Source organism: Chelonoidis abingdonii, chromosome 3, assembly GCF_003597395.2.
Source record: "Chelonoidis abingdonii isolate Lonesome George chromosome 3, CheloAbing_2.0, whole genome shotgun sequence".
NCBI lineage: Eukaryota > Metazoa > Chordata > Testudines > Testudinidae > Chelonoidis > Chelonoidis abingdonii.
The window spans coordinates 131043544-131063988 of record NC_133771.1 but is presented as its reverse complement, the minus strand read 5'-3'; the positions used below and the strand labels follow the sequence as shown (position 1 = coordinate 131063988).

The 20445-nt window shown below is 42.4% G+C and overlaps 1 protein-coding gene across 4 annotated transcripts in view; it reads left to right on the top strand.

Annotated features, from left to right (window-relative positions):
* Nucleotides 1-13998, top strand: part of RPS6KA2 (ribosomal protein S6 kinase A2) — a 464767-nt gene extending 450769 nt beyond the window's left edge. For all 4 annotated transcript variants that reach the window (XM_075064103.1, XM_075064105.1, XM_075064106.1 and 1 more), the window contains 4 exons: nt 4020-4096; nt 6280-6397; nt 12371-12508; nt 12931-13998. In XM_075064103.1, the coding sequence (XP_074920204.1) occupies nt 4020-4096; nt 6280-6397; nt 12371-12508; nt 12931-13056 (459 nt within the window). In that variant the 3' untranslated portion in view covers nt 13057-13998. The remainder of the gene's footprint in view (nt 1-4019; nt 4097-6279; nt 6398-12370; nt 12509-12930) is intronic.
* The last annotated feature ends 6447 nt before the right edge of the window (nt 13999-20445 follow it).

The following is a 20445-nucleotide window of genomic DNA, read 5'->3' as shown; positions in this document are numbered from 1 at the left end:
TTAACTCGATATTAATGACGACGTCGTGTGAACGGATACAGCGTTAAATCGGTATATCGGCCATTAAACCGATTTAAAGTCGCAGTGTAGACCTGGCCTCACAGTGGGAGCTGGAGCATAGACAAGGTGCTGGTGGCTGCTGGCACTTAAATCACTGTGTTACTGTAGACCTGGACATGATGCTTAAAACATCAGTGATGCCTAGTAGCTCTGACTAGCCTCCCACCATTGTTATCACCAGTGGCAGGAACAATAGGGAATTTTTGGCAGACAGTCTTTTCTGAGTAATTGCACATCTACTTTTTCCAGATTCCCTACAGCATAAGCTTGCACAAGGGTAGATTTTGCACCAAAAAGTGTGCAGATTTTCTGCCTAAATACCAGGTCTTTGGCCTCCAAAGTGGATATATTATTTGAGGTACTTTGGAACTGCTCCATTTTATTTCATGCAGCTGTAAAAATCAGTGACACGAACTATTAAAGTTATTTTGGAAACTAAAACACACCCCAGTACCTGTTCTTATTTTACTAGATGTTAAAACTGTCATTATGCAGTAGCTAGCCAGCACAGTCAATACTGAACACAGATATACTATACTTTTAAACTCTTTAGAATTTTTTGTCTACTCTATTTGCCCCCAAGTCATGACTGTCTTGTGTAAGGTAATTTTTCCAAGGTAGCAGAGGCACACTCAGCACATCGTCAGATGGAGAGATTGTTTTGCCTTATCATTGGTATTCGCTAAAGTTTACCTAGGCAGGATTTTCTGAAGCCACTTTTTTCATAGTTTCCAAGGACAGAAGGGACTATTACGATCATCCAAACTTACTTCTTGTCGAACGCAGACCAGGGAACTCCACCCCGCTCCAACAAAAAAAAAAAAAAATTCCTAGAGCAGATCTTTTAGAAAAACATTCAATCCTGATTTTAAAATTATCAGTGTTGGAGAATCCACCACAAACCATCACTAATCGGTGCTAGGGCTCCAGGACAGAAAAAAAAAATGTTGCAGAATGTTCCTTCCTGTCCTAGTGTTTTCCAGGGAGGTCACTGTATCTAGTGATCCCATCACACGGGAAAAACTGATCTTCTATAACAACTGCAATCTCAAAATGTAAGCAGAACACTGACTCACTTTTAAAGCAGTAGGGAAGCAAATACAAAAGCTAATTATTCTTTCCCTCCTGAGGGTAAGAATGCTATAGGCCCTTCTCAGAACATGAGGAATCCCCTATTCTTCCCCCACCCTGAGAGATTTACACCATTGTAACTCCACTCACTTGAATGGCGTTACTCCTGGTTTACACCACTGCAGATGACATCTGAATCAGGCCCCTTGTGTTGTGCTAGCTGTCCATGTGGCCCAAAGGACTGAACATAGCTCCCACTCTGGTTCTGCACCAGTATTAAGTCAGTTGGGCAGATCTCTTCAGAGCACCTTAGGACTTGTCTACACAAGGGAAAATGGTCAAGTTTGGCTTTGTTAATGTAATGCCGACAGACCCTGGTCGTCAGTGGACGCGATCGAATCTGGGACCTTTGGAGCTTTGTGCATGAGCCTCTACAGCATGAGGCAAAAGCCTTATGACTGTTAGCTAACACTGTAGAAAAGACTCATTCATCTCTCTCTAAGTGGTCTCAGTGACACTAGATGGGACAGAACACCACATTCAGGAGGTGTGTGGATTATATTACCATATGCTCATTAAGCCCAATCTAAACTTGGCCACTTTTCTTAGTGTAGATGCAGGGTAACTTCTTTAGCTCTAGTTTAGGAGGTAGAGTGTTACTCTTCATCTACACTGGGGGTGGGGGAGGAGATAAATAAACCTGACCTAAACACAATCTTTATCGTAGCCCAGACAAAGACAAAGTGCTTTCTCTTCCCCCTCAAATCTGAGCTTGCTGAATCTGCAACATTCTTTGTTACTTCCAACCCAGGAGTCTTAGAATAGAAAAACAGATAAAGTTTAAAAATGCCTTAGCTAACACATTTTGACAGATATGTTATACGCTGTAGCAGAAAGGGCTTTACACCTTTAAAAATGCATTAGCTGGTCAGAATGAACCTTCAGGGAGCATAAAGTAAAAACTGTCAACCTGTGTCTGCACTGAAGACAAGGTCTCATTTAAATTGGAGTTAGCTAACCCTGATCTAATCTTGACCTCTCTTTCTAATGTAGACATATCCTTTGAAAGTTAGACCACCACAGTGACATTTTTGTCTAATCACTTTTCAAGGTATAACTGCACTTTAAATTAACCTTGCTGTATGAAATTTTCTTTGTAAGCTAGCACATAGCTGCTGCTTCTTGCTTTTGAGGAATATTTATTCATTTAAAAAAAAAACACCAATTATAAATAGTACATTTTTAAAAAGCCAACATGAAAAACACTATAGACAGAGCCAAAAAAAAAAACAAAAAAAACCACACCTCACCCCCACCACTCCAGTAACAATTCCCTATTACAAAGCAAAGCCTAGACGATCCATACATTATTTTACACATACGAAACATAGAATCAGATTATATTCCACCATTCCTCTGGTGTAGCCCTATTGACTACTGAGTGTAAGTAAAGGTGGCAGAATCTGGCCCTTAATGATCTCTAGATCTTTGTTATGAAAAATCCTGATACTAAAGGCTGAGACAAGTGTATCAGGAATTTTACAAGAATAAGACCAAACCAACCAAACAAAAGGAACTCTCTCCAAAACAGTGGTGCTGGAATAATTTTTTATAGCAGGGGTGCTGAGAGGCAGTGAACCAGACTGTATATCCTGTATATCATGGAAAACACTTTAAGCCAGGGGCTGCAGCAGCACCCCCCGCACCTCTAGTTCCAGTACCTATGCTCCAAAACTCCAGCAGGTCATGATTCTGACTTTTGTGTTAGGTCACATAAGTATCATGACATGGTGTAATACAATGTAATGCCCATGCATCATGTTCCACAAGAGAGCCTAGGTAGTAGTAAGTATTTCGTTTCTCCTTCTACACACACCACTTGGTAGACATAAGTTACTGGGTTATTGATGTAAAATGAATATTGCTGCGTGACCCCAAAAATTCTTCAGTTACTTTACTATCTTCCCATGTGCAGTAAGAGCTTTGCTGTAACTTCAGAAGTTTTCAGGCCCTTATTTTCCAATGTTCATAAGTACAAATGCATGATGTGCACACAGCTAGTGAGAGTGGGTGGGCAAACTGGGTATTGATCTGAAAATGACTGGTCATGTGTCATTCTGGCAATTTGTGTGTACAAATACCTGATTTGTGCACACAGGATTGGTAACTGGGTATAAATTTGTTTACTGCCCTTTTCAAAAGTCAAACCTTTGGAACCCAGTTCACACCACAGCCATTTTTACACTGTTCTGGCAGCTTAAAGGGATCCCTTAAGTGTGCGTAACTATACACCTGGTGTAAGCCCCCTTCACTCTGACAGAGCAGTGTATAAGGTCTTTAGTGTAAATGAGAATGTTTCCTAATGTCCAGAATCATTTTAACCAAGCTCTGTAGAGAAACTCACATTTGCTGCAATAGTAAATCTAGAAATGTGTCTGTCAGTCTCATTATTGTTTTCTTCTGTGATTACTTTGCATGTCATGGGATGACTATAACTTGTTACATTGTCCAAACTATTTATATTTTCCTACGTGTGTGAGAATAGTTGCTTGTATTCGTTGCCTTTAAAATCCACCTTCCCCACTCCCCCTTCCCATCCCATCGTCTTATTTGGCTTCTTTAGAGTTGTGTGTCTAGGACCAGCTAAACAGATTTTATTATCTTCAACAAAATGGTAAATGTACCCCCATTCCATCCGATAGTTGCCCAGGCAAACAATTACTGACTGTTTTGCTGCCCTGGGCAACTCCTTATTCCACCTGTACACTAGAGGAAGCTCTACAAAATGTTAATAAATCACTGCCATAATATCCACATTTTCCTGAAATTCAAAAGTTCAGAATTCAGGAGCATGAATTAACCTTGTCTCTTTTGATTTCCTTATGTAGGTCCTGAAACGACAAGGTTATGACGCAGCCTGTGACATCTGGAGCTTAGGGATCCTGTTGTACACCATGTTGGCAGGGTAAGTGCGAGATTTCTGGTGCAGGTACTTCAAAACTGATTAAAGACATAAACAAGTCGTGGAGAAATACAAATGCAATGTATTTTGAGAGATTAAAGCAATTGCAGCAGACCAAAAAAAACCTGGCACTTTCAGAACTGATTTAGGCACTTAGCCTATGTACCATAGATTCTCAGTGAGACTTAAGCTACTAAATGCCTACATCACTTAGGATAAAATTTCCTGAAGTGCTTAAGTGTATAATGTAGGAATACTCTATTAAAGAGCCAGATCCTGTTCACTTTATTCATGTGAGGGGTTTCATTAATTTCAATGTTAAGGTGTGTTCTATTCAGGTTCCTGTACTGTGCTCATCATCTGAGCACCTATGAAAAGGAGAAAAGTTGTGTTTTCAGGTGCAATTTGAAAAATAGATGGAGGCTCCAAGATGCAGATAGAATAGGAAGGTTGCTTCTGATGGCAAGAGTTACAAAGAAGAAGGCTCTCCTACCAGCAGTAAGATTGTAGAAAGGGACAAACTAGCAAAAGGAGTGAGTGCTGGGGGAGCTGGATGGAGGGAACTAGAAAGGAAAAGGAGGTATAGATGCGGTGGCTAAGGTTAAAGACAGACATAAGAGGATGATGGTAAATTGAAAGGGGTAGAGAAGGCTGAGAATGAAGAAGAGTTGGTTTGAATCTGAAAGTCAGTGTGAAATTATAGAACACAAACCAGAAACAAAAATTGTCAAACCCCTTGCAAACTAAAAATGTCAAATTTCTTATGGCGCTAGTAGAGGAATAGCTGGCTGGCCACAGCGTAGAGTCCGTGCCCATTTGTCATATCTAATTACTAGTTGAATTTTTGCAATGTCCTTTAAAACACATAGACCAGATACTTTGTAGTTCAGCAGTGAAGAAGAACTTGAATTCCTTCCTCAGATTTGTATGGAAAACACATACTCTGAGTCCATCTGTCACTCACATCTTTTGCCTCATCCATTACAAAAAAGATGCCAGCACTTCAAATACTAGCTATTTAGTGGTGATTAGAATTGTTCAGAAACTGTGTTAGATATGTTAGACACTTCAGGAATAATGTGCAAAGCCTGTTTGGGCTGCACTGCAAATCAAGTCAGTTTCTGCTCTGAACTAAAGCAATGTCTTACAGTCCCTTACTTCACTGTGGTCTGTGAAAAAAGCAGTCTCTGTTTAACTAATACCACATATTTACAGCAATGTACAGCAAGAAGAGATAAGGACTTTAAGGATTACACATTATCTGTGATCAGTTTATCTTACCCGTTAGATTAATTACGGTAACTGCTTTTTAAAAATGTAATCCTTAAAAGAAAATCTGAATACCCATCAGACAACCTCATACAGACCCTGCTATTGGGCCAAGAGCTGGGGAGGAGCAATAGCATGCAGCCTCCCCAGCTGAAAAACCCTCTCCCAGGTGCCTTTGTTGTAGTTTTGAGCCTGAGCCTGAGTTTGTTGGGCGTGCAGGAGATTCTCCTTCATAAATTGTCCAACCTGTTCAAAATGTTCATACATTTGTAGGACCTGCTGTAACATGGTTTGAGACAATGACTACTGCTCTTCCCTGGCATCTTTTAAGGAGGTCCAGGATTCCTCAAGGCTGTCAGCCGTATAAAAGTTCAAAAGGTGAGAAGCCTGTTGAGATCCAGGGCACCTCTTGTATTCCAAAGAGGAGATAGCTCAGGGGTGGGGAGACAGGCTTTTCCATAACCCTATCACAGGTGCTTGTTTTCCTGCTTTCTTCATCTCAGAAGATATCAGAGCTTTTACCTCCTGCCTCTTATGTCATAATTCCACTACTTTGCCAATCACCCTGGCTATAAGGTAGACTAGACATGAATTTTTAAGGTTTAAAAAAAAAAAATGGAGAGAAATCCCATACAGTTAAAAAAAAAATCAGAAAGAAACAGGAAGAAAACAAAGGTGCATTTGTGTTTTCTTCACAGGACAATTTCAAGGGGATGGTATAGCATTTGTCCATGAGAAACTCTCACCATACTGAATAAAAATTAAGGGCTTGTTTCTGCAGTCTTTACACAGATTAAATGCCTAATGATATCAATGGGAGCTAGGGCTGCAGAATCAGGCCCTATAATTGTACACGTAAAAACCTGAAGTACATAAAGATACATCTTTTTAAAGTTAACACGATGTTTGTTTCACAGATTCACACCTTTTGCAAATGGACCAGATGACACCCCAGAAGAGATACTAGCCAGGATTGGCAGTGGAAAGTATGCACTTGCAGGAGGAAACTGGGATTCAGTGTCCGATGCTGCCAAGGTCAGCAGATTCTTCATGTTTCTATCCTGCTTTCCAAAAAGGGGTCATTCTGCAAGATGTAAGGTTCTTTTAAGCAAGGGGAGGTGAAATCAGCAGCTGTCTTAGTTCCATAAATTCTATTTTAATGAGCACTGTGTCAAAATGGTTCTGTGTGACTTATTACATTATGCATTTCCGTATCCTGTTTCAGGAATGTAAGACATAATGCAGCATCATAACACAAATAAATGAAATTTAATATCCAAGTCCAACAAAAAATCCTTTTCAATTCTGTTGAACTTTTCAAAATCTATAGCGCAGCCCAAAACAGCAAATGTCCGGTTTAGCTGTGGATCACTGCGGGACCCCCGAAGGTAAACACTTTAAAAGGCAATCCATAAATTAGTATTTTTAACATGCACTTAGGTGTGTTCGTTATTATAGTTTTGTATTATTACTCATACTTTGCCTTTGCATAGCACCTTTCATTCAGGTATCTCAGATGACTTTACAGACATTGATTTCTCTCTCACAGTCACTTGTGAGGAAGATAATTATCCTTGTCCTGATTTTACAAATGAGAAAAGTGCAGCACAAAGTGATTATGGCCAAAAATTTCAGAAATGTCCACTTATTTTGGGTACCCAAATTTGTGAAACGTTGGGCCTGGTTTTCAGAGGTGCTGAGCACCCACAGCTCCTCTTGACTTCCTCTGAAGTGGTTTGAGCGTTGGCCTGCTAAACCCAGGGTTGTGAGTTCAGTCCTTGAGGGGGCCACTTAGGGATCTGGGGACCAGTACTTGGGCCTGCTAGTGAAAGCAGGGGCCTGGACTCGACCTTTCGGGGTCCCCTCCCGTTCTATGAGATAGGTATATCTCAATTAAAAAAAAAAAAGGCCCCACGGTGTCTCTCAAATGGACACCCATACCTCCAAGTACACCTCTACCTCAATATAACGCTGTCCTTGGGAGCCAAAATATCTTACCACGTTATAGGTGAAACCATATTATATTGAACTTGCTTTGATCCACCAGAGTGCACAGCCCCACCCCCCAAGCACTGCGTTTCCACATTATATCCAAATTTGTGTTATATCGAGTGGCGTTATATCAAGGTAGCGCTGTATTGGTCATGTCTATACATTTTAGCCAAAGGGACTTGCCCAACGTCAAAAAATAAGTCTGTGGAAGAGCTGGAATTAGAACAACTATCTCCTAAGTTCTAACCATAAAACTATCTTCATTTCTCTTGTATTCTTTAGAGTTTAAGGCCAGAAGAAACCATTAGATCATCTAATCTGACCTCCTGTGTATTAGTGGCCACAGAATTTCACCCAGTTACCTCTGTATTGAGCCGAATAACTTGTGATTGACTACACCTTATCTTCTAGCCTTGATTTGAAGATGTTAAGAGGTGGAGAATCCACCACTTCCCTTTGTAGTTTGTTCCAATGGTTAATCGCCTAAATTGTTAAAAATTGGTGCCTTATTTCCAATTTGAATTTTTCTGGTTTATTCTTCTAGTCATTGGTGGTCCTTATACCTCTCTCCACTAAAGTAAAGAGCCCTTTAGTACCTGGTTTTTTCTCTCCGTGGAAGTACTTAAATATTGTAATCAAGTGACCTTTCAATCTTCTCTTGATAAACTGGACCAATTGCACTCTAAGTCTCACTGTAAGAAATTTTCACCATCCCTCAAATCATTTTTGTGGCTCTTCTTTCTGCACCCTCTTCAGTGTTTCAAGAAACTTTTTTAAAATGTGGACCCAGCACTGTGCACAGTATTCCAGGATGGGTCTTACCAATGCCATGAACAGAGGTAAAATAGCCTCTCTACTCCCTGCTCCCCATTTATACCTCCAAGGATCATGAGTCCTTTTTGCCACAGCATCACACTAGTAGCTCATGTTCCGCTGCTTGTTCACCATGACCCCTAAATGCTTTTCAGAGTCACTGCAATCCAGGTTTCAGTCCCCCATTTTGTAGGTAGAGCATGCATTCCTTGTTCCTAGCTGTGCAACTTTGCCTTTGGCTGTATTAAAATGCTTTTTGTTTAAATCGGCACAGTTTACCAAGCAATCCAGATAACTCAGTCTGAATGCCTATAGGATGGGGGCAGTCCCAGGCTCCCTAGATGATCCCCCCATGTGCCACTGTCTTTTGTTTATCCCCTCTTCTCCCCCCACCCCACCCCCCGTTGGCAGTCTTTGGAGGAAACTCTCTGCAGGCCACCACCCACAAGCCAGTGTTTGGCTCTTGTTCCTCCACTTCTTTTGCAGGGGGGCGGGGGGGATGGGGAAGAGATCTGGCTGGAACAAGGACCAGTCTCTCAGGGAGCCCTAGAGAGTCAGCTCTAAGGACTTAGTCCCACGGATTCTATTGCCCCCTCACAGGGTTTACCTTCTACCCCTCTTCCTGGTGCATATTGTTTACCATCAGTCGGGATAGCTATGGGATCAGTATGTTTTGCAGTTATCTCCTCCTTGGCTGGATTTCCTCTGTCACCAGCCATCCCTGGGCAGAGCAACTTCTTCCCCCCTTTAAGCTCCTCCTCCTCCAGGCAGAGGAAGCCTTGCAGGTGTGTCTCGTTGGCATGGAACAGGGCCAGAGGAACTAGTTAGCCCCCTCCCCTGCACACCAGGGTGAGTGTGCCCCTTCACACTGCCCTCTCTTCATCATTATTTTCCATTCCACCAATCTGTGTCATCTGCTAATTTCATCAGTAGTGATTTTATATTTACTTTTAGCTCATTGAAGGAAATGTTGAATAGTTCCAGACCTAGAACCAATAGCTTCAGAACCCCACTAGAAATACTCCCATTTCAATTACTCCCCATTGACAACTACTTTGAGTTCTCAGACAGTTCTTGATCCATTTAACTCAGGTCTGAAGAACAGCTATGCATAAGCTTGAAAGTTTGTCTCACCAACAGAAGTTGGTTCAATCAAAGATATTACCTCACCCATCTTGTCTCTCTAGTATCCTGGGACCAACACAGCTGCTACAACACCACCACTGCATACAAACCTTAATGTAACAATTAGTTGGGACCAAACAGGTTAAACTGAATTCAAAAAATATTTATAATTATTAATTAGAGGCTTTTTAATTAAAAAAAAAATGTGTTTCATGCTTGTCAGCAATGTGGGAATCACGTAACTTGGTATAATAAAGGTGGAAGGGTGTAGATAGTGAACATTTTCAAGCTGGTGACTTACAGTAACATTTTCAGAAGTGCCTCAGTGACCAAGGAATCTAAGTTCCACTTTCAAAAGTGACTTAGGAGCCTTTAATATCCCCAAACAACAGGGAGTCCAGTGACACCTTAAAGACTAACAGATTTATTTGGGCATAAGCTTTCGTGGATAAAAAAAACCTCACTTCTTCAAATAAATCTGTTAGGGTACGTCTACACTACGGGATTATTCCGATTTTACATAAACCGGTTTTGTAAAACAGATTGTATCAAGTCGAGTGCACGCAGCCACACTAAACACATTAATTCGGCGGTGTGCGTCCATGGTCCAAGGCTAGCGTCGATTTTTCTGGAGCATTGCACTGTGGGTAGCTATTCCATAGCTATCCCATAGTTCCCGTGCAGTCTCCCCGCCCCTTGGAATTCTGGTTGAGATCCAGTGCCTGATGGGCAAAAATCATTGTCGCGGGTGGTTCTGGGTAAATGTCGTCAGTCATTTCCTTCCTCCGGGAAAGCAACGGCAGACAATCATTTCGCGCCCTTTTTCCCTGGATTGCCTGGCAGACGCCATAGCATGGCAACCATGGAGCCCAATTTTGCCTTTTTTTTTACTGTCACCGTATGTGTACTGGATGCTGCTGACAAAGCGATACTGCAGCGCTACACAGCAGCATTCATTTGCCTTTGCATGACAGCAGAGACGGTTATCAGTCGTTCTGTACTGTCTGCTGCGCCATTGTAAATTGGCAATGAGATGATGGTTATCTGTCATTCTGTACCGTCTGCTGCTGTCATGGGTGCCCTGGCTGAGGTCGGCCGGGGGCGCAAAGACAAAAAATGGGAATGACTCCCGAAGTCAATCCCTCTTTATGGTTTTCTAAAAATAGAGTCAGTCCTGCCTAGAATATGGGGCAAGTGTACTAGAGAACCAGTGTATCAGAGAGCACAGCTGCTCCATGTCAGATCCCGCAGAAATGATGAGCTGCATGCCATTCACGTAGGGGGTGTCCCCTGCAACAACCCCACCCGTTGCTTCCCTCCTCCCCAACCTTCCTGGGCTACCGTGCAGTGTCCCCCCATTTGTGTGATGAAGTAATAAAGAATGCAGGAATAAGAAAACTGACTTGTTAGTGAGATAAAATGAGGGGGAGGCAGCCTCCAGCTGCTATGATAGTCCAGGCAGGACATTAAGCGGTGTGGGGAGAGGAGCCCAGCATCCCTGCTATGATAGTCCAGGCAGTACAGAATCTTTTCTTTACACATGAAAGGGAGGGGGCTGATGGAGCTCAGCCCCAGTTGCTATGATGAGGACGGTTACCAGCCGTTCTGTACCATCTACTGGGAATGACCAGGAGTCATTCCTATTTTTCCCAGGCCCCCCGGCGGCCTCACCTGAGGCCAGCCAGGAGCACTCACAGGTGATGACCAGGACGGCTATCAGTCCTACTGCACTGTACCATGCTGCCACCGGGAGGGGAGGAGAGAGGATGCTACTGTTTACTGCTGCAGCACCGTGTCTACCAGCAGCATGCAGTAGACATAGGGTGACATATAAAAAAGTCAAGAAACGATTTTTTTCCCCTTTTCTATCACGGAGGGGGAGGGGTGGTAAATTGACGAGATATACCCTGAACCACCCCGGACAATGTGTTTGACCCTACAGGCATTGGGAGCTCAGCCAAGAATGCAAATACTTTTCGGAGACTGCGGGGACTGTGGGATAGCTGGAGTCCTCAGTACCCCCTCCTCCCTCCATGAGCATCCATTTGATTCTTTGGCTTTCCGTTACGCATGTCACGCAGCACTGTGCTGTGGCCTCTGTATCATAGCCTGGAGATTTTTTCAAATGCTTTGTCATTTCGTCTTCTGTAATGGAGCTCTGATAGAACAGATTTGTCTCCCATATTACAGCAATCAGATCCAGTATCTCCCGTATGGTCCATGCTGGAGCTCTTTTGGATTGGGACTGCATCACTACTGTGCTGATCAGAGCTCCACGCTGGCAAACAGGAAATGCAATTCAAAAGTTCGCGGGGCTTTTCCTGTCTACCTGGCCACTACATCCAAGTTCAGATTGCTGTCCAGAGCGGTCAAAGTGGAGCACTGTAGGATACCGCCCGGAGGCCAATACCATCGATTTGCGGCCACGCTAACCCTATCCGATATGATAATACCGATTTTAGCGCTACTCCTTTTGTTGGGGAGGAGTACAGAAACTGATTTAAAGAGCCCTTTATATCGATATAAAGGGTCTCGTTGTGTGGACAGGTACAGCGTTAAATTGGTTTAACGCTGCTGAAATCGGTTTAAATGCATAGTGTAGACCAGGCCTCAGTCTTTAAGGTGCCATCGGACTCTGTTGTTTTCGTGGATACAGACTAACACGGCTACCCCCTGATACTTTAATATTCCTGTAGGAAACTATTTTTTCCCCTAATCTGTGTGTTGGTTTTGGTTAGTTTTGTTTTCTCATTGTTAGAGAAGTAACTAGTTCATCTCACCTGCGCAGGCCAGTTGTCAAATAATGATGTTTTAATAGGGTGTCCAGTTTCATATTAATATGTTCAGATGGTTTCTTAGGTGCTTAAATGTCAGTATGAAATTTGGTTTTACTTCTGAAAATTACAAGGGATTATAAAGGCTTGGATGCATTGCACTGTCCATTTAAATACTGCTGATGAAACTACCATGAGTAAGGGGAAAATCTGTGTACAAATATTTCCAGTCAGACTCTGAAAACCTCAACTGATGTTTTTGTACATTTCTCCCCCACCTTCTTTCCTTCTCCTTCAACCACAGGATATTGTCTCCAAGATGCTTCATGTAGATCCTCATCAGCGGCTAACAGCAGTCCAAGTGCTAAGACACACGTGGATAGTGAACAGGGAATATCTATCTCAAAATCAACTCAGCAGACAGGATGTTCACCTGGTGAAGGTACACAGGATCTTTTTCCTGAGAACAGTAACTTCCTGAGTAACAGTGAAAAGATAGGATTTGCATTAACAACTTGGAGATACAGGAAATAAGGGGGTTATTTTCAAGGCGCTCAAGATAAATACAGTATTACATTAAATGTAATACTATTTTACACACATCATCTACTAGTTATTATAACTTTCTTCTGTGTTGTAATGAACTAGCTCAAGTGTGTGTGCGTGTATATATGTATGTACATACCAGTATGTATGTACCATACCCTTGTGGGGTGGAATTGGAACCACTTAACTGTGTGCTAGGGCCTATACTACTAACAGGAACTAGACATTCTCCTTTTGCTTGGTGGGAGGAACTAGGAAAGGGAGGGTACTAATGAAAGAACTTATTTTAAGCCAAGTATTTTCTCTTTTATTTTACAGGGTGCAATGGCAGCCACGTACTTTGCTTTAAACAGAACACCTCAGGCACCAAGGCTGGAGCCTGTATTGTCCTCCAATCTGGCTCAGAGGAGGGGCATGAAAAGACTTACCTCAACAAGGTTATAGCAGATCCCAAAAATGCCTCACTGAAACCCACAGTTTGTTATTCAAGAGGTTCATCTTTATTACTCAGTTAACAGAACTTTGGACAACTTGCACATGAAGTCACCAGAATCAGCAGAAGTCCAGCATAAGGCAAAGTTACCCTTTGCTGTTTTATTTTTTATATTCAGGCTAGGATCCTGAATCAGCAGCTTCTCCAAGATGTGCCAATTGCCCTATTTCCTTATTGACTTACAGCCAAATAAAATAGATTCCCTCCCAACCCCAAGTACTATTTTTGAATCCTTAAGATGTTCTGAGATCACTTTTTTAAAGCACTTTTCACAGTGAAAGCAAGCAGTTTGATTTAAAAGTTATCAACTGAGCCAGCATCTGCATCATGGTGAATTGGCTCAACCAGTCAGCAGTATACATCTACTGATCATCAGCTGCACTGAAGCCCATCTCAAAGGAATTGAAGGTTGAGGAGACATGGTGCCAAATACCAGACTTAGAAAAAATTCTGTACAAAGTGAAGGAGAAAGAGCTGTCACTGATGAACACATCTCTTGATTCTAAGAAATCTTGTGAACTCTCCCACTCTCATCTGATGTTGAATAAGGTATGGAACAGTGACAGACCCTTTAAAAGCAGATGTCACGAGCCCTAATATATCGAGGTTTGGCAGAGAACTCTGGGAACTGCAATCTCCAAAAGGGATTGTTAGGTCTCATGTGAATGAGGTCAGATGTCTGGCCAAGACTATATGAGTAGGAGCCTGAGGCTCAGAGAGGAGATGTCAGGGCCAACTCTAGGCACCAGCTTAGCAAGCAGGTGCTTGGGGTGGCCACTCCAGAGCGGGGTGGCACATTCAGGTATTTGGCAGCAATTCGGCAGAGGGTCCCTCACTCCCACTCAGAGCGAAGGACCTCCCAGTGAATTGCCGCAGATCGCGATCGCGGCTTTTGGGGGGGAGGCTGCTTGAGGCAGCAAAACCCCCGGAGCCGGCCCTGGGAGGTATGCCCTATGTTTGGCCTCTCCATAGTAGCAGGCTTGAGAAAACAAGCTGAAGATGGCTGGTGGAATAGAGCCAGGAAAAGACCTGGGACAGACCTACAGACAACACACAAACGACCCCAAGGAGGGTTATTGCCAGAAGGAAGTCGCTTGGACAAGCTAGTGCAAGAGGGGTGTTAAAGTCAGTTGAAACTCAGTTAGGGTGGCAGGAAGTCCTCCTTTTTATAACTGTGCCAACCAGACTAGTGGATTGTCGAGTCCAGGAGAGGCTAAATGGACTATCATTCTTGGCCTTTTCCTGGGTCTATTCCACCAGCCTTCCTCAGTTTGTTTGCACAGGCCTGCTACTCTGGAGAGATCAACCCTAAAGCGTATCTGCATCCACTGCCCTCCTTCTATAGTCTTGGCTTGTCACCTGACACACACTCCCATAGACACATGACACTCAACAGTTCCTCCCTGGGAAATGTACTCTCCAGGTTCCCTGCTTTTAAAGGGCCAAACCTTTAATTATGCCTCGGCTCATGGCACTCTCTCATAAAGGAGCCACTTGAGTCTTACAAGATATTTAAATAATATTAATAATAATAAAGAATACTATGCTATTGAGACAAAATCAACCATACTCTGCTATCTGAGTTTTCCAGGTGTGGGGAAAGAAAACTACACCAGAAAAGTCTTAGTAAAACAAATCTTCTTTTGCATTTCCTGATTTCAAAAGAAAATGGGCAAGATTTGTAATGCTGGACTTAAGACTTTTTTTTATTCCCTTTGTTATCCATGTTGACTCTTGATGGTCACAAGCTGGCCAAGGTTGTTATTTATAGTGCTTTTGTTAATTTGTTTTTCAAGCGAATTTCATCACCTCACACGCTTTGCAGAAGCAAACAATATACTATGTTGGCTTTTATTTTCTGTTGCAAAAGGTAAAAAGAAAAAAATGTGAACATGGAGCTTTGTATCCTAGAAGTGGTGTTTATTTTGCTGTGCATCATGATACTCAACTGGAATCAGCAGATTCAGACTCTTTGCAGCAGTATGTCCAGGGGAACAAGGAGTTGCATTAACTACAGTAATGTGCTTTCTAGGATTACATTTTCCAGTGTTGCTCTGAATTTTGTTTGTATTCGTCTATTTTAAAATTCATAATTAATCTTAATAATTTAAACCAATATTTAATGTTCTGTTTTATGTGCTGTGCACACGGGACTGCATCAAAGCAGCTCTCCTTTAAACTGTATTTTTTTTTTTTTAAGAATAAAACAATGCTGTGAATCATCACAAAGTGAATGAATTGGCTCAAATTTGTGTTCTTGTTCATGTGTATGTTTATATAATATAACACATATGGTCCTGATTCTCTGGTCTGGCCAAGCTCTGATTGGGACAGGACTGGGCATATAGGTTTTATGTCACCTTTATGGTCCCCTTATTAGAAGTCAGAGCAGCCCCAAACACCCAGCTCTTAACAGCCTCAGGGGGCTAGTCCATCAGCTGGGGGTCACTGGGAATGCCTCCTAGAACAGGCATATGGGGTGGGGGCACAGAGTCACTACAGCAGCTGTATGCCACCCAGGGATTCTGTGTACAGATGGAAAATATGAGGGGACGGATCTACTGGGTGTCCACCTGCTTGAGCAGACTCAAGAAGGGGGCCCCAAGCATGTAAATGTATTGTGTATGACGAGACCGAGAACATATTGTGAACAGTTTGTCTCCTCTAAGACTTCCTGTTGATCATGCCGTGCTGTAATTGTCCTCTCTATTCAGACTACATTAAACAGCAGTTATTAAAATCCCATCCCCTTTTGACATTTGGTTTTATATTCTGGCTGTACCTTTTTTTCAATCTTAACACTGCAGTAGGCCCACTCTACTGCTTTATATGAGCCCTACCTTGGGAACTGCTTAGGGGTATGATCCAGATCTCAAATACATGAGGACAATTCTCTAACTCACAAATTATAAGCAGACTGCATGTGCAAAGAATGTGCCAAATATGAAAGAATGAATATTAACTTGCACTAATTATTTTGCTTTATAAGCTTAGAAATCATGTCTAATGATGTTTGCCTATTAGGGTTTTGCTGTCAGTGTATCCAAAAATACACAAATCCCATTTTATCCAGGCTGATGCTGTCAGTGTTTGAAGTGATAGTATAGAGGAGCTTTCTCATCAATATAATGAGCCTTTAAAGTAGTCTCAGGTAAAGTGGCAGTTCCCACTATCACTAATAGAGCTATTTTTTTGCCAATCTTTTGCTTTACAGATTCCTAACTACAGAGCTGTATAGCTTGGCAGTAAGCACTTGCTCTTTCTATGACAAAATTTAGCATACAAAGGCTTAACTTAATTTTTTTTAACCCTAATGGAGATTTCGTAATAGGCATGTAAAAACCTATCATTTTAGTGGGTTTAGATGTTTTTTCACTCCTATAAATCTAAAGTTACTCTGATTTACAAAATACTTGATCACAATGATCTCTTCTGGCCTGGGAATCTATACCACGCTACTGGCTATTAGTCTGCATGGTGACCTAATGCCTTTGCATATTTAAGAATAGACTTTTCAGAAATGGAGAGAGGTAAATAGTGGTGTGCCCCAGGGGTCTGTACTTGGCCCAGTCCTATTTACCATATTCATAAATGATCTGGAACAGGGTGTAAAAAGTGAGGTGGCAAAACTTGGCAGATGATATAAAACTACTCAAGATAGTGAAGTTCCAGGCAGACTGCAAAGAGCTACAAAAGGATCTCTCAAAATTGGGTGCCTGGGCAACAAAATGGCAGATGAAATTCAATGTTCATAAATGCACATTGGAAAACATAATCCCAACTATACATATAAAATGATGGTCTAAATTAGCTGTTACCACTCAAGAAAGAAATTTTGGAGTCATTGTGGATAGTTCTCCGAAAACATCTACTCAATGTGCAGCAGCAGTCAGAAAAGCGGACAGAATGCCAGGAATCATTAAAAAAGGAATAGATAATAAGACAGAAAATATCATATTGCCTCTGTATAAATCCATGGTAGGACCACATCTTGAATACTGGCTGCAGATGTGGTCACCCCATCTCAGAAAAGATGTATTGACTTGGAAAAATTATTAGGGGTATGGAACGGCTGCTGTATAAGGAGCGTATGATAAGACTGGAACTTTTCAGCTTGGAAAAGAGATGACAGAGGTCTATAAAATCATGAGTGGTGTGGAGAAAGTAAATAAGTGTTATTTACTCCTTTTCATAACACAAGAACCAGGGGCCACCCAAATGAAATTAATAGGCAGCAGGTTTAAAAGCAAATGTATTTTTCATACAGTGCACAGTCAACCTGTGGAACTCCTTGCCAGAGGATGTTGTGAAGGCCAGACTAACAGGGTTCAAAAAAGAACTAGCTAAATTCATGGAGGATAGGTCCATCAATTAGCTACTAGCTTCTGTTTGCCAAAAGCTGGGAATGGGCAACAGGGGATGGATCACTTGATGATTACATGTTCTCTTCATTCCCTCTGTAGTACCTGGCATTGGCCATTCTCGGAAGACAGGATACTGAGCTAGATGGACCTTTGCTCTGCCCAGTATGGCCGTTACGTTCTTAAATGCCTGAACCATACAAGTGTACAAAGAAATTACAGTGCAATGTATACATACGCACAGTAAAATGTACCTATTACAGGGCCAGTCTGTTACAGTGCTGAACAACTTGAGCTGTCATTCATCTCAACACTTCCCTGGAGTCTCTCAACACCTTGCAAGTTTGGGCCCAATCTAGAAAATTACTTCTTTACAACTGGTTACATATACATTTTTAAAAGTAAGTTAAGCTAACTAACATAAGGGGCCAAATTTACAAAAACTGACCTCTTTGTCTACATGCAACTTGCCCACACAGTCACCTGCATAAATATTTTTTTGCGTACACACAACTCATTTGCAAACCCAGCAGATCTTTGATTTTACAAACATCAACCTTATGAACGACCAGTTGTACAAACCATTTTTCCTGATGAGGAAAAACAGTCATATCACATGGACTGATTTTGGAAGAGATATTAAACCTTGTGCTTAGGAGCTTAAGCAAATCTCACAGATCAGGATAAGACCCTTCTGAGGGGCAGATCATCCCCCATCTGTCTACTGCAGGGTTCCTACACCTTCTTCTGAAATATCTGGTACTCACCACTGTCAGAGACAGGATACTGGACTAGATGGAGCTTGGGTCTGATCCAGTGTCATAATTCGTATGTTCCTACGATTTAAGGTATTCCAGGGATTAGAAAAGAGGTAGGCAACCTTTCAGAAGTGGTGTGCTGAGTCTTCATTTATTCACTCTAATTTAAGAGTGCCGGTAATACATTTTAATAATTTTAGAAGGGCTCTTTCTATCAATCTAGAATATATAACTAAACTATTGTATGTAAAGTAAATAAGGTTTTTAAAATGTTTAAAAAGCTTCATTTAGAATTAAATTAAAATGCAGACCCCAGGGCTGCCCAGAGGATTCAGGGGGCCTTGGGCAAGGCAATTTTGGGGGCCCCTTCCATAAAAAAATTGCAAAAACTATATTCTCGTGGGGACCCCTGCAGGGCCCAGTGCAAATTGCCCCACTTGCTCCCCTCCCTCCACAGGCGGCCCTGGGAAAAATAAACCTTCTGCATCACAGCACAAACCCAGTTTTGAGAAAACTTCTTTACAAGGTATCACTGGTTCTCAGCATCAGCTAGTGCTAAAAGGCACTAAAGCTTATTAAAAGGGTTGGACAAATATTTTCCATCAAAACTTTTTCTGGATCAAAAACTAGGGGTTTTTAAAAAGCAGAAAAAAATCATGGACAATGTCTGCTTTCCTTCAAATTTTTGTGTTTTTTTTAATGAAAAGCTGAAATTGTCTTGCCAAAACCTGAATATATTTGAGGTTCAGAAGTGTGTGGCCAATATTTGTGTTGCTGTTTGATTGGTTTAAAGCAACATAAAAAAATTCTGCTTAAAAGATCCAACTTTGAACCACCTCAGCTTGTTGACAAACCCTGGCCCATCCAGTCAGAGATTTTTCAGTCTGATTACTCTGCTGGCTTCCTTGACTCATATCTGTCTCCATAACTTTGGGTGCATTTAGCTTAGAACATGACATGGCCATAACTATCGACCAAAGGGACATCAGGCCCCAGATCTGTCTACTGACAATGGCAAATGCCAAGTTGCCCAGAGGGAGTAAACCTAATAGGTAATGATCAAGTGATCTCTTCTCATGCCACCCATCTCCACCTCTGACAACAGCGGCTAGGGGACACCATTCCTTTACCCATCCTGGCTAATAGCCATAATGGACTTAACCACTATATAATTTATTTGTTTCTAGGCCTAGGCTCTGTGGGGTACCTCACAACTGGTGATGGATTCCTGTGGTTTCGTCTTTAGTATATCTTGTGTACATACTCCATTGAATGAGCATTTGAGCTTGTTTCAGAATCTCGGATGAGCCTATGTTGTGTGAATTACTGAAATGCTCAAATTCAGCACATCGCTATGAGAATGGCCAAGCGGTGCTAAAATTAATTATGCCAGGGGTATCTCAACTGGGTGGTAGGACCTCCGGGGTTCATGAGCGTTATTACTGGGGTCGCGAGCTGTTCAGCCTTCCACTCAATCGCGCGCTTTGCCTCCGAGGATTTCTTTCTAGTGTTATAATATATAAACAAAGTGTTTTTAATTATAAGGGGAGGGGTCGCACTCAGAGGTTATGGCTATGTGGAAGGGGTCACCAGTATAAAAAGTTGGAACCACTGAATTACCCCTATCTGGAGCCCCAGGGAATGCAGGGGGAGGAGTGGGCTCTTCCCTTGGTAGGGTTGGGAGGCATATTGTCCTTCTCATGTGATCCCTCTCCAGTGGCTAATTTTAAATGCAGCGTACCCTCCTGACATGAATCTCCCTATGGGCCACTGAAAATAAAATGCTATTAATTTGGCATTGAGAAGTAAACGGGATTGGTGCCCTAATAGAAAAGCTAAAGCTTGGCTCTTCTGCAAGCCTCAAACTGCTGATGAGCTTAGGGTAGGTAGGCTGTTGCCTCCCAAACAGCTCCCTGCCCCCTATCAACCCCCACCACTTCCTGCTCTCCGATTTGCCCCCCCTCAGAATCCCAGACCATCTGCTCCTTTCCCTCACTTCCCCAGAGACCCCCACCCCTGCTCCTTATTTCCTGAACTTCCTATCCACTCCCCCGCTGAGTCCTGACAGACCCCCAGACACCCACAATCCAACCCCATCGGACTCTTTCCCCCCCCCTGTGCCCTGACTGTCCCTGAGACTTCTTGCCCCTTAGCCAACCCCCCACCCCAGCCCCAGACCTTTACCCCCAGCTCCCCCCTCTCCTGGACCCTCAGCAAATCC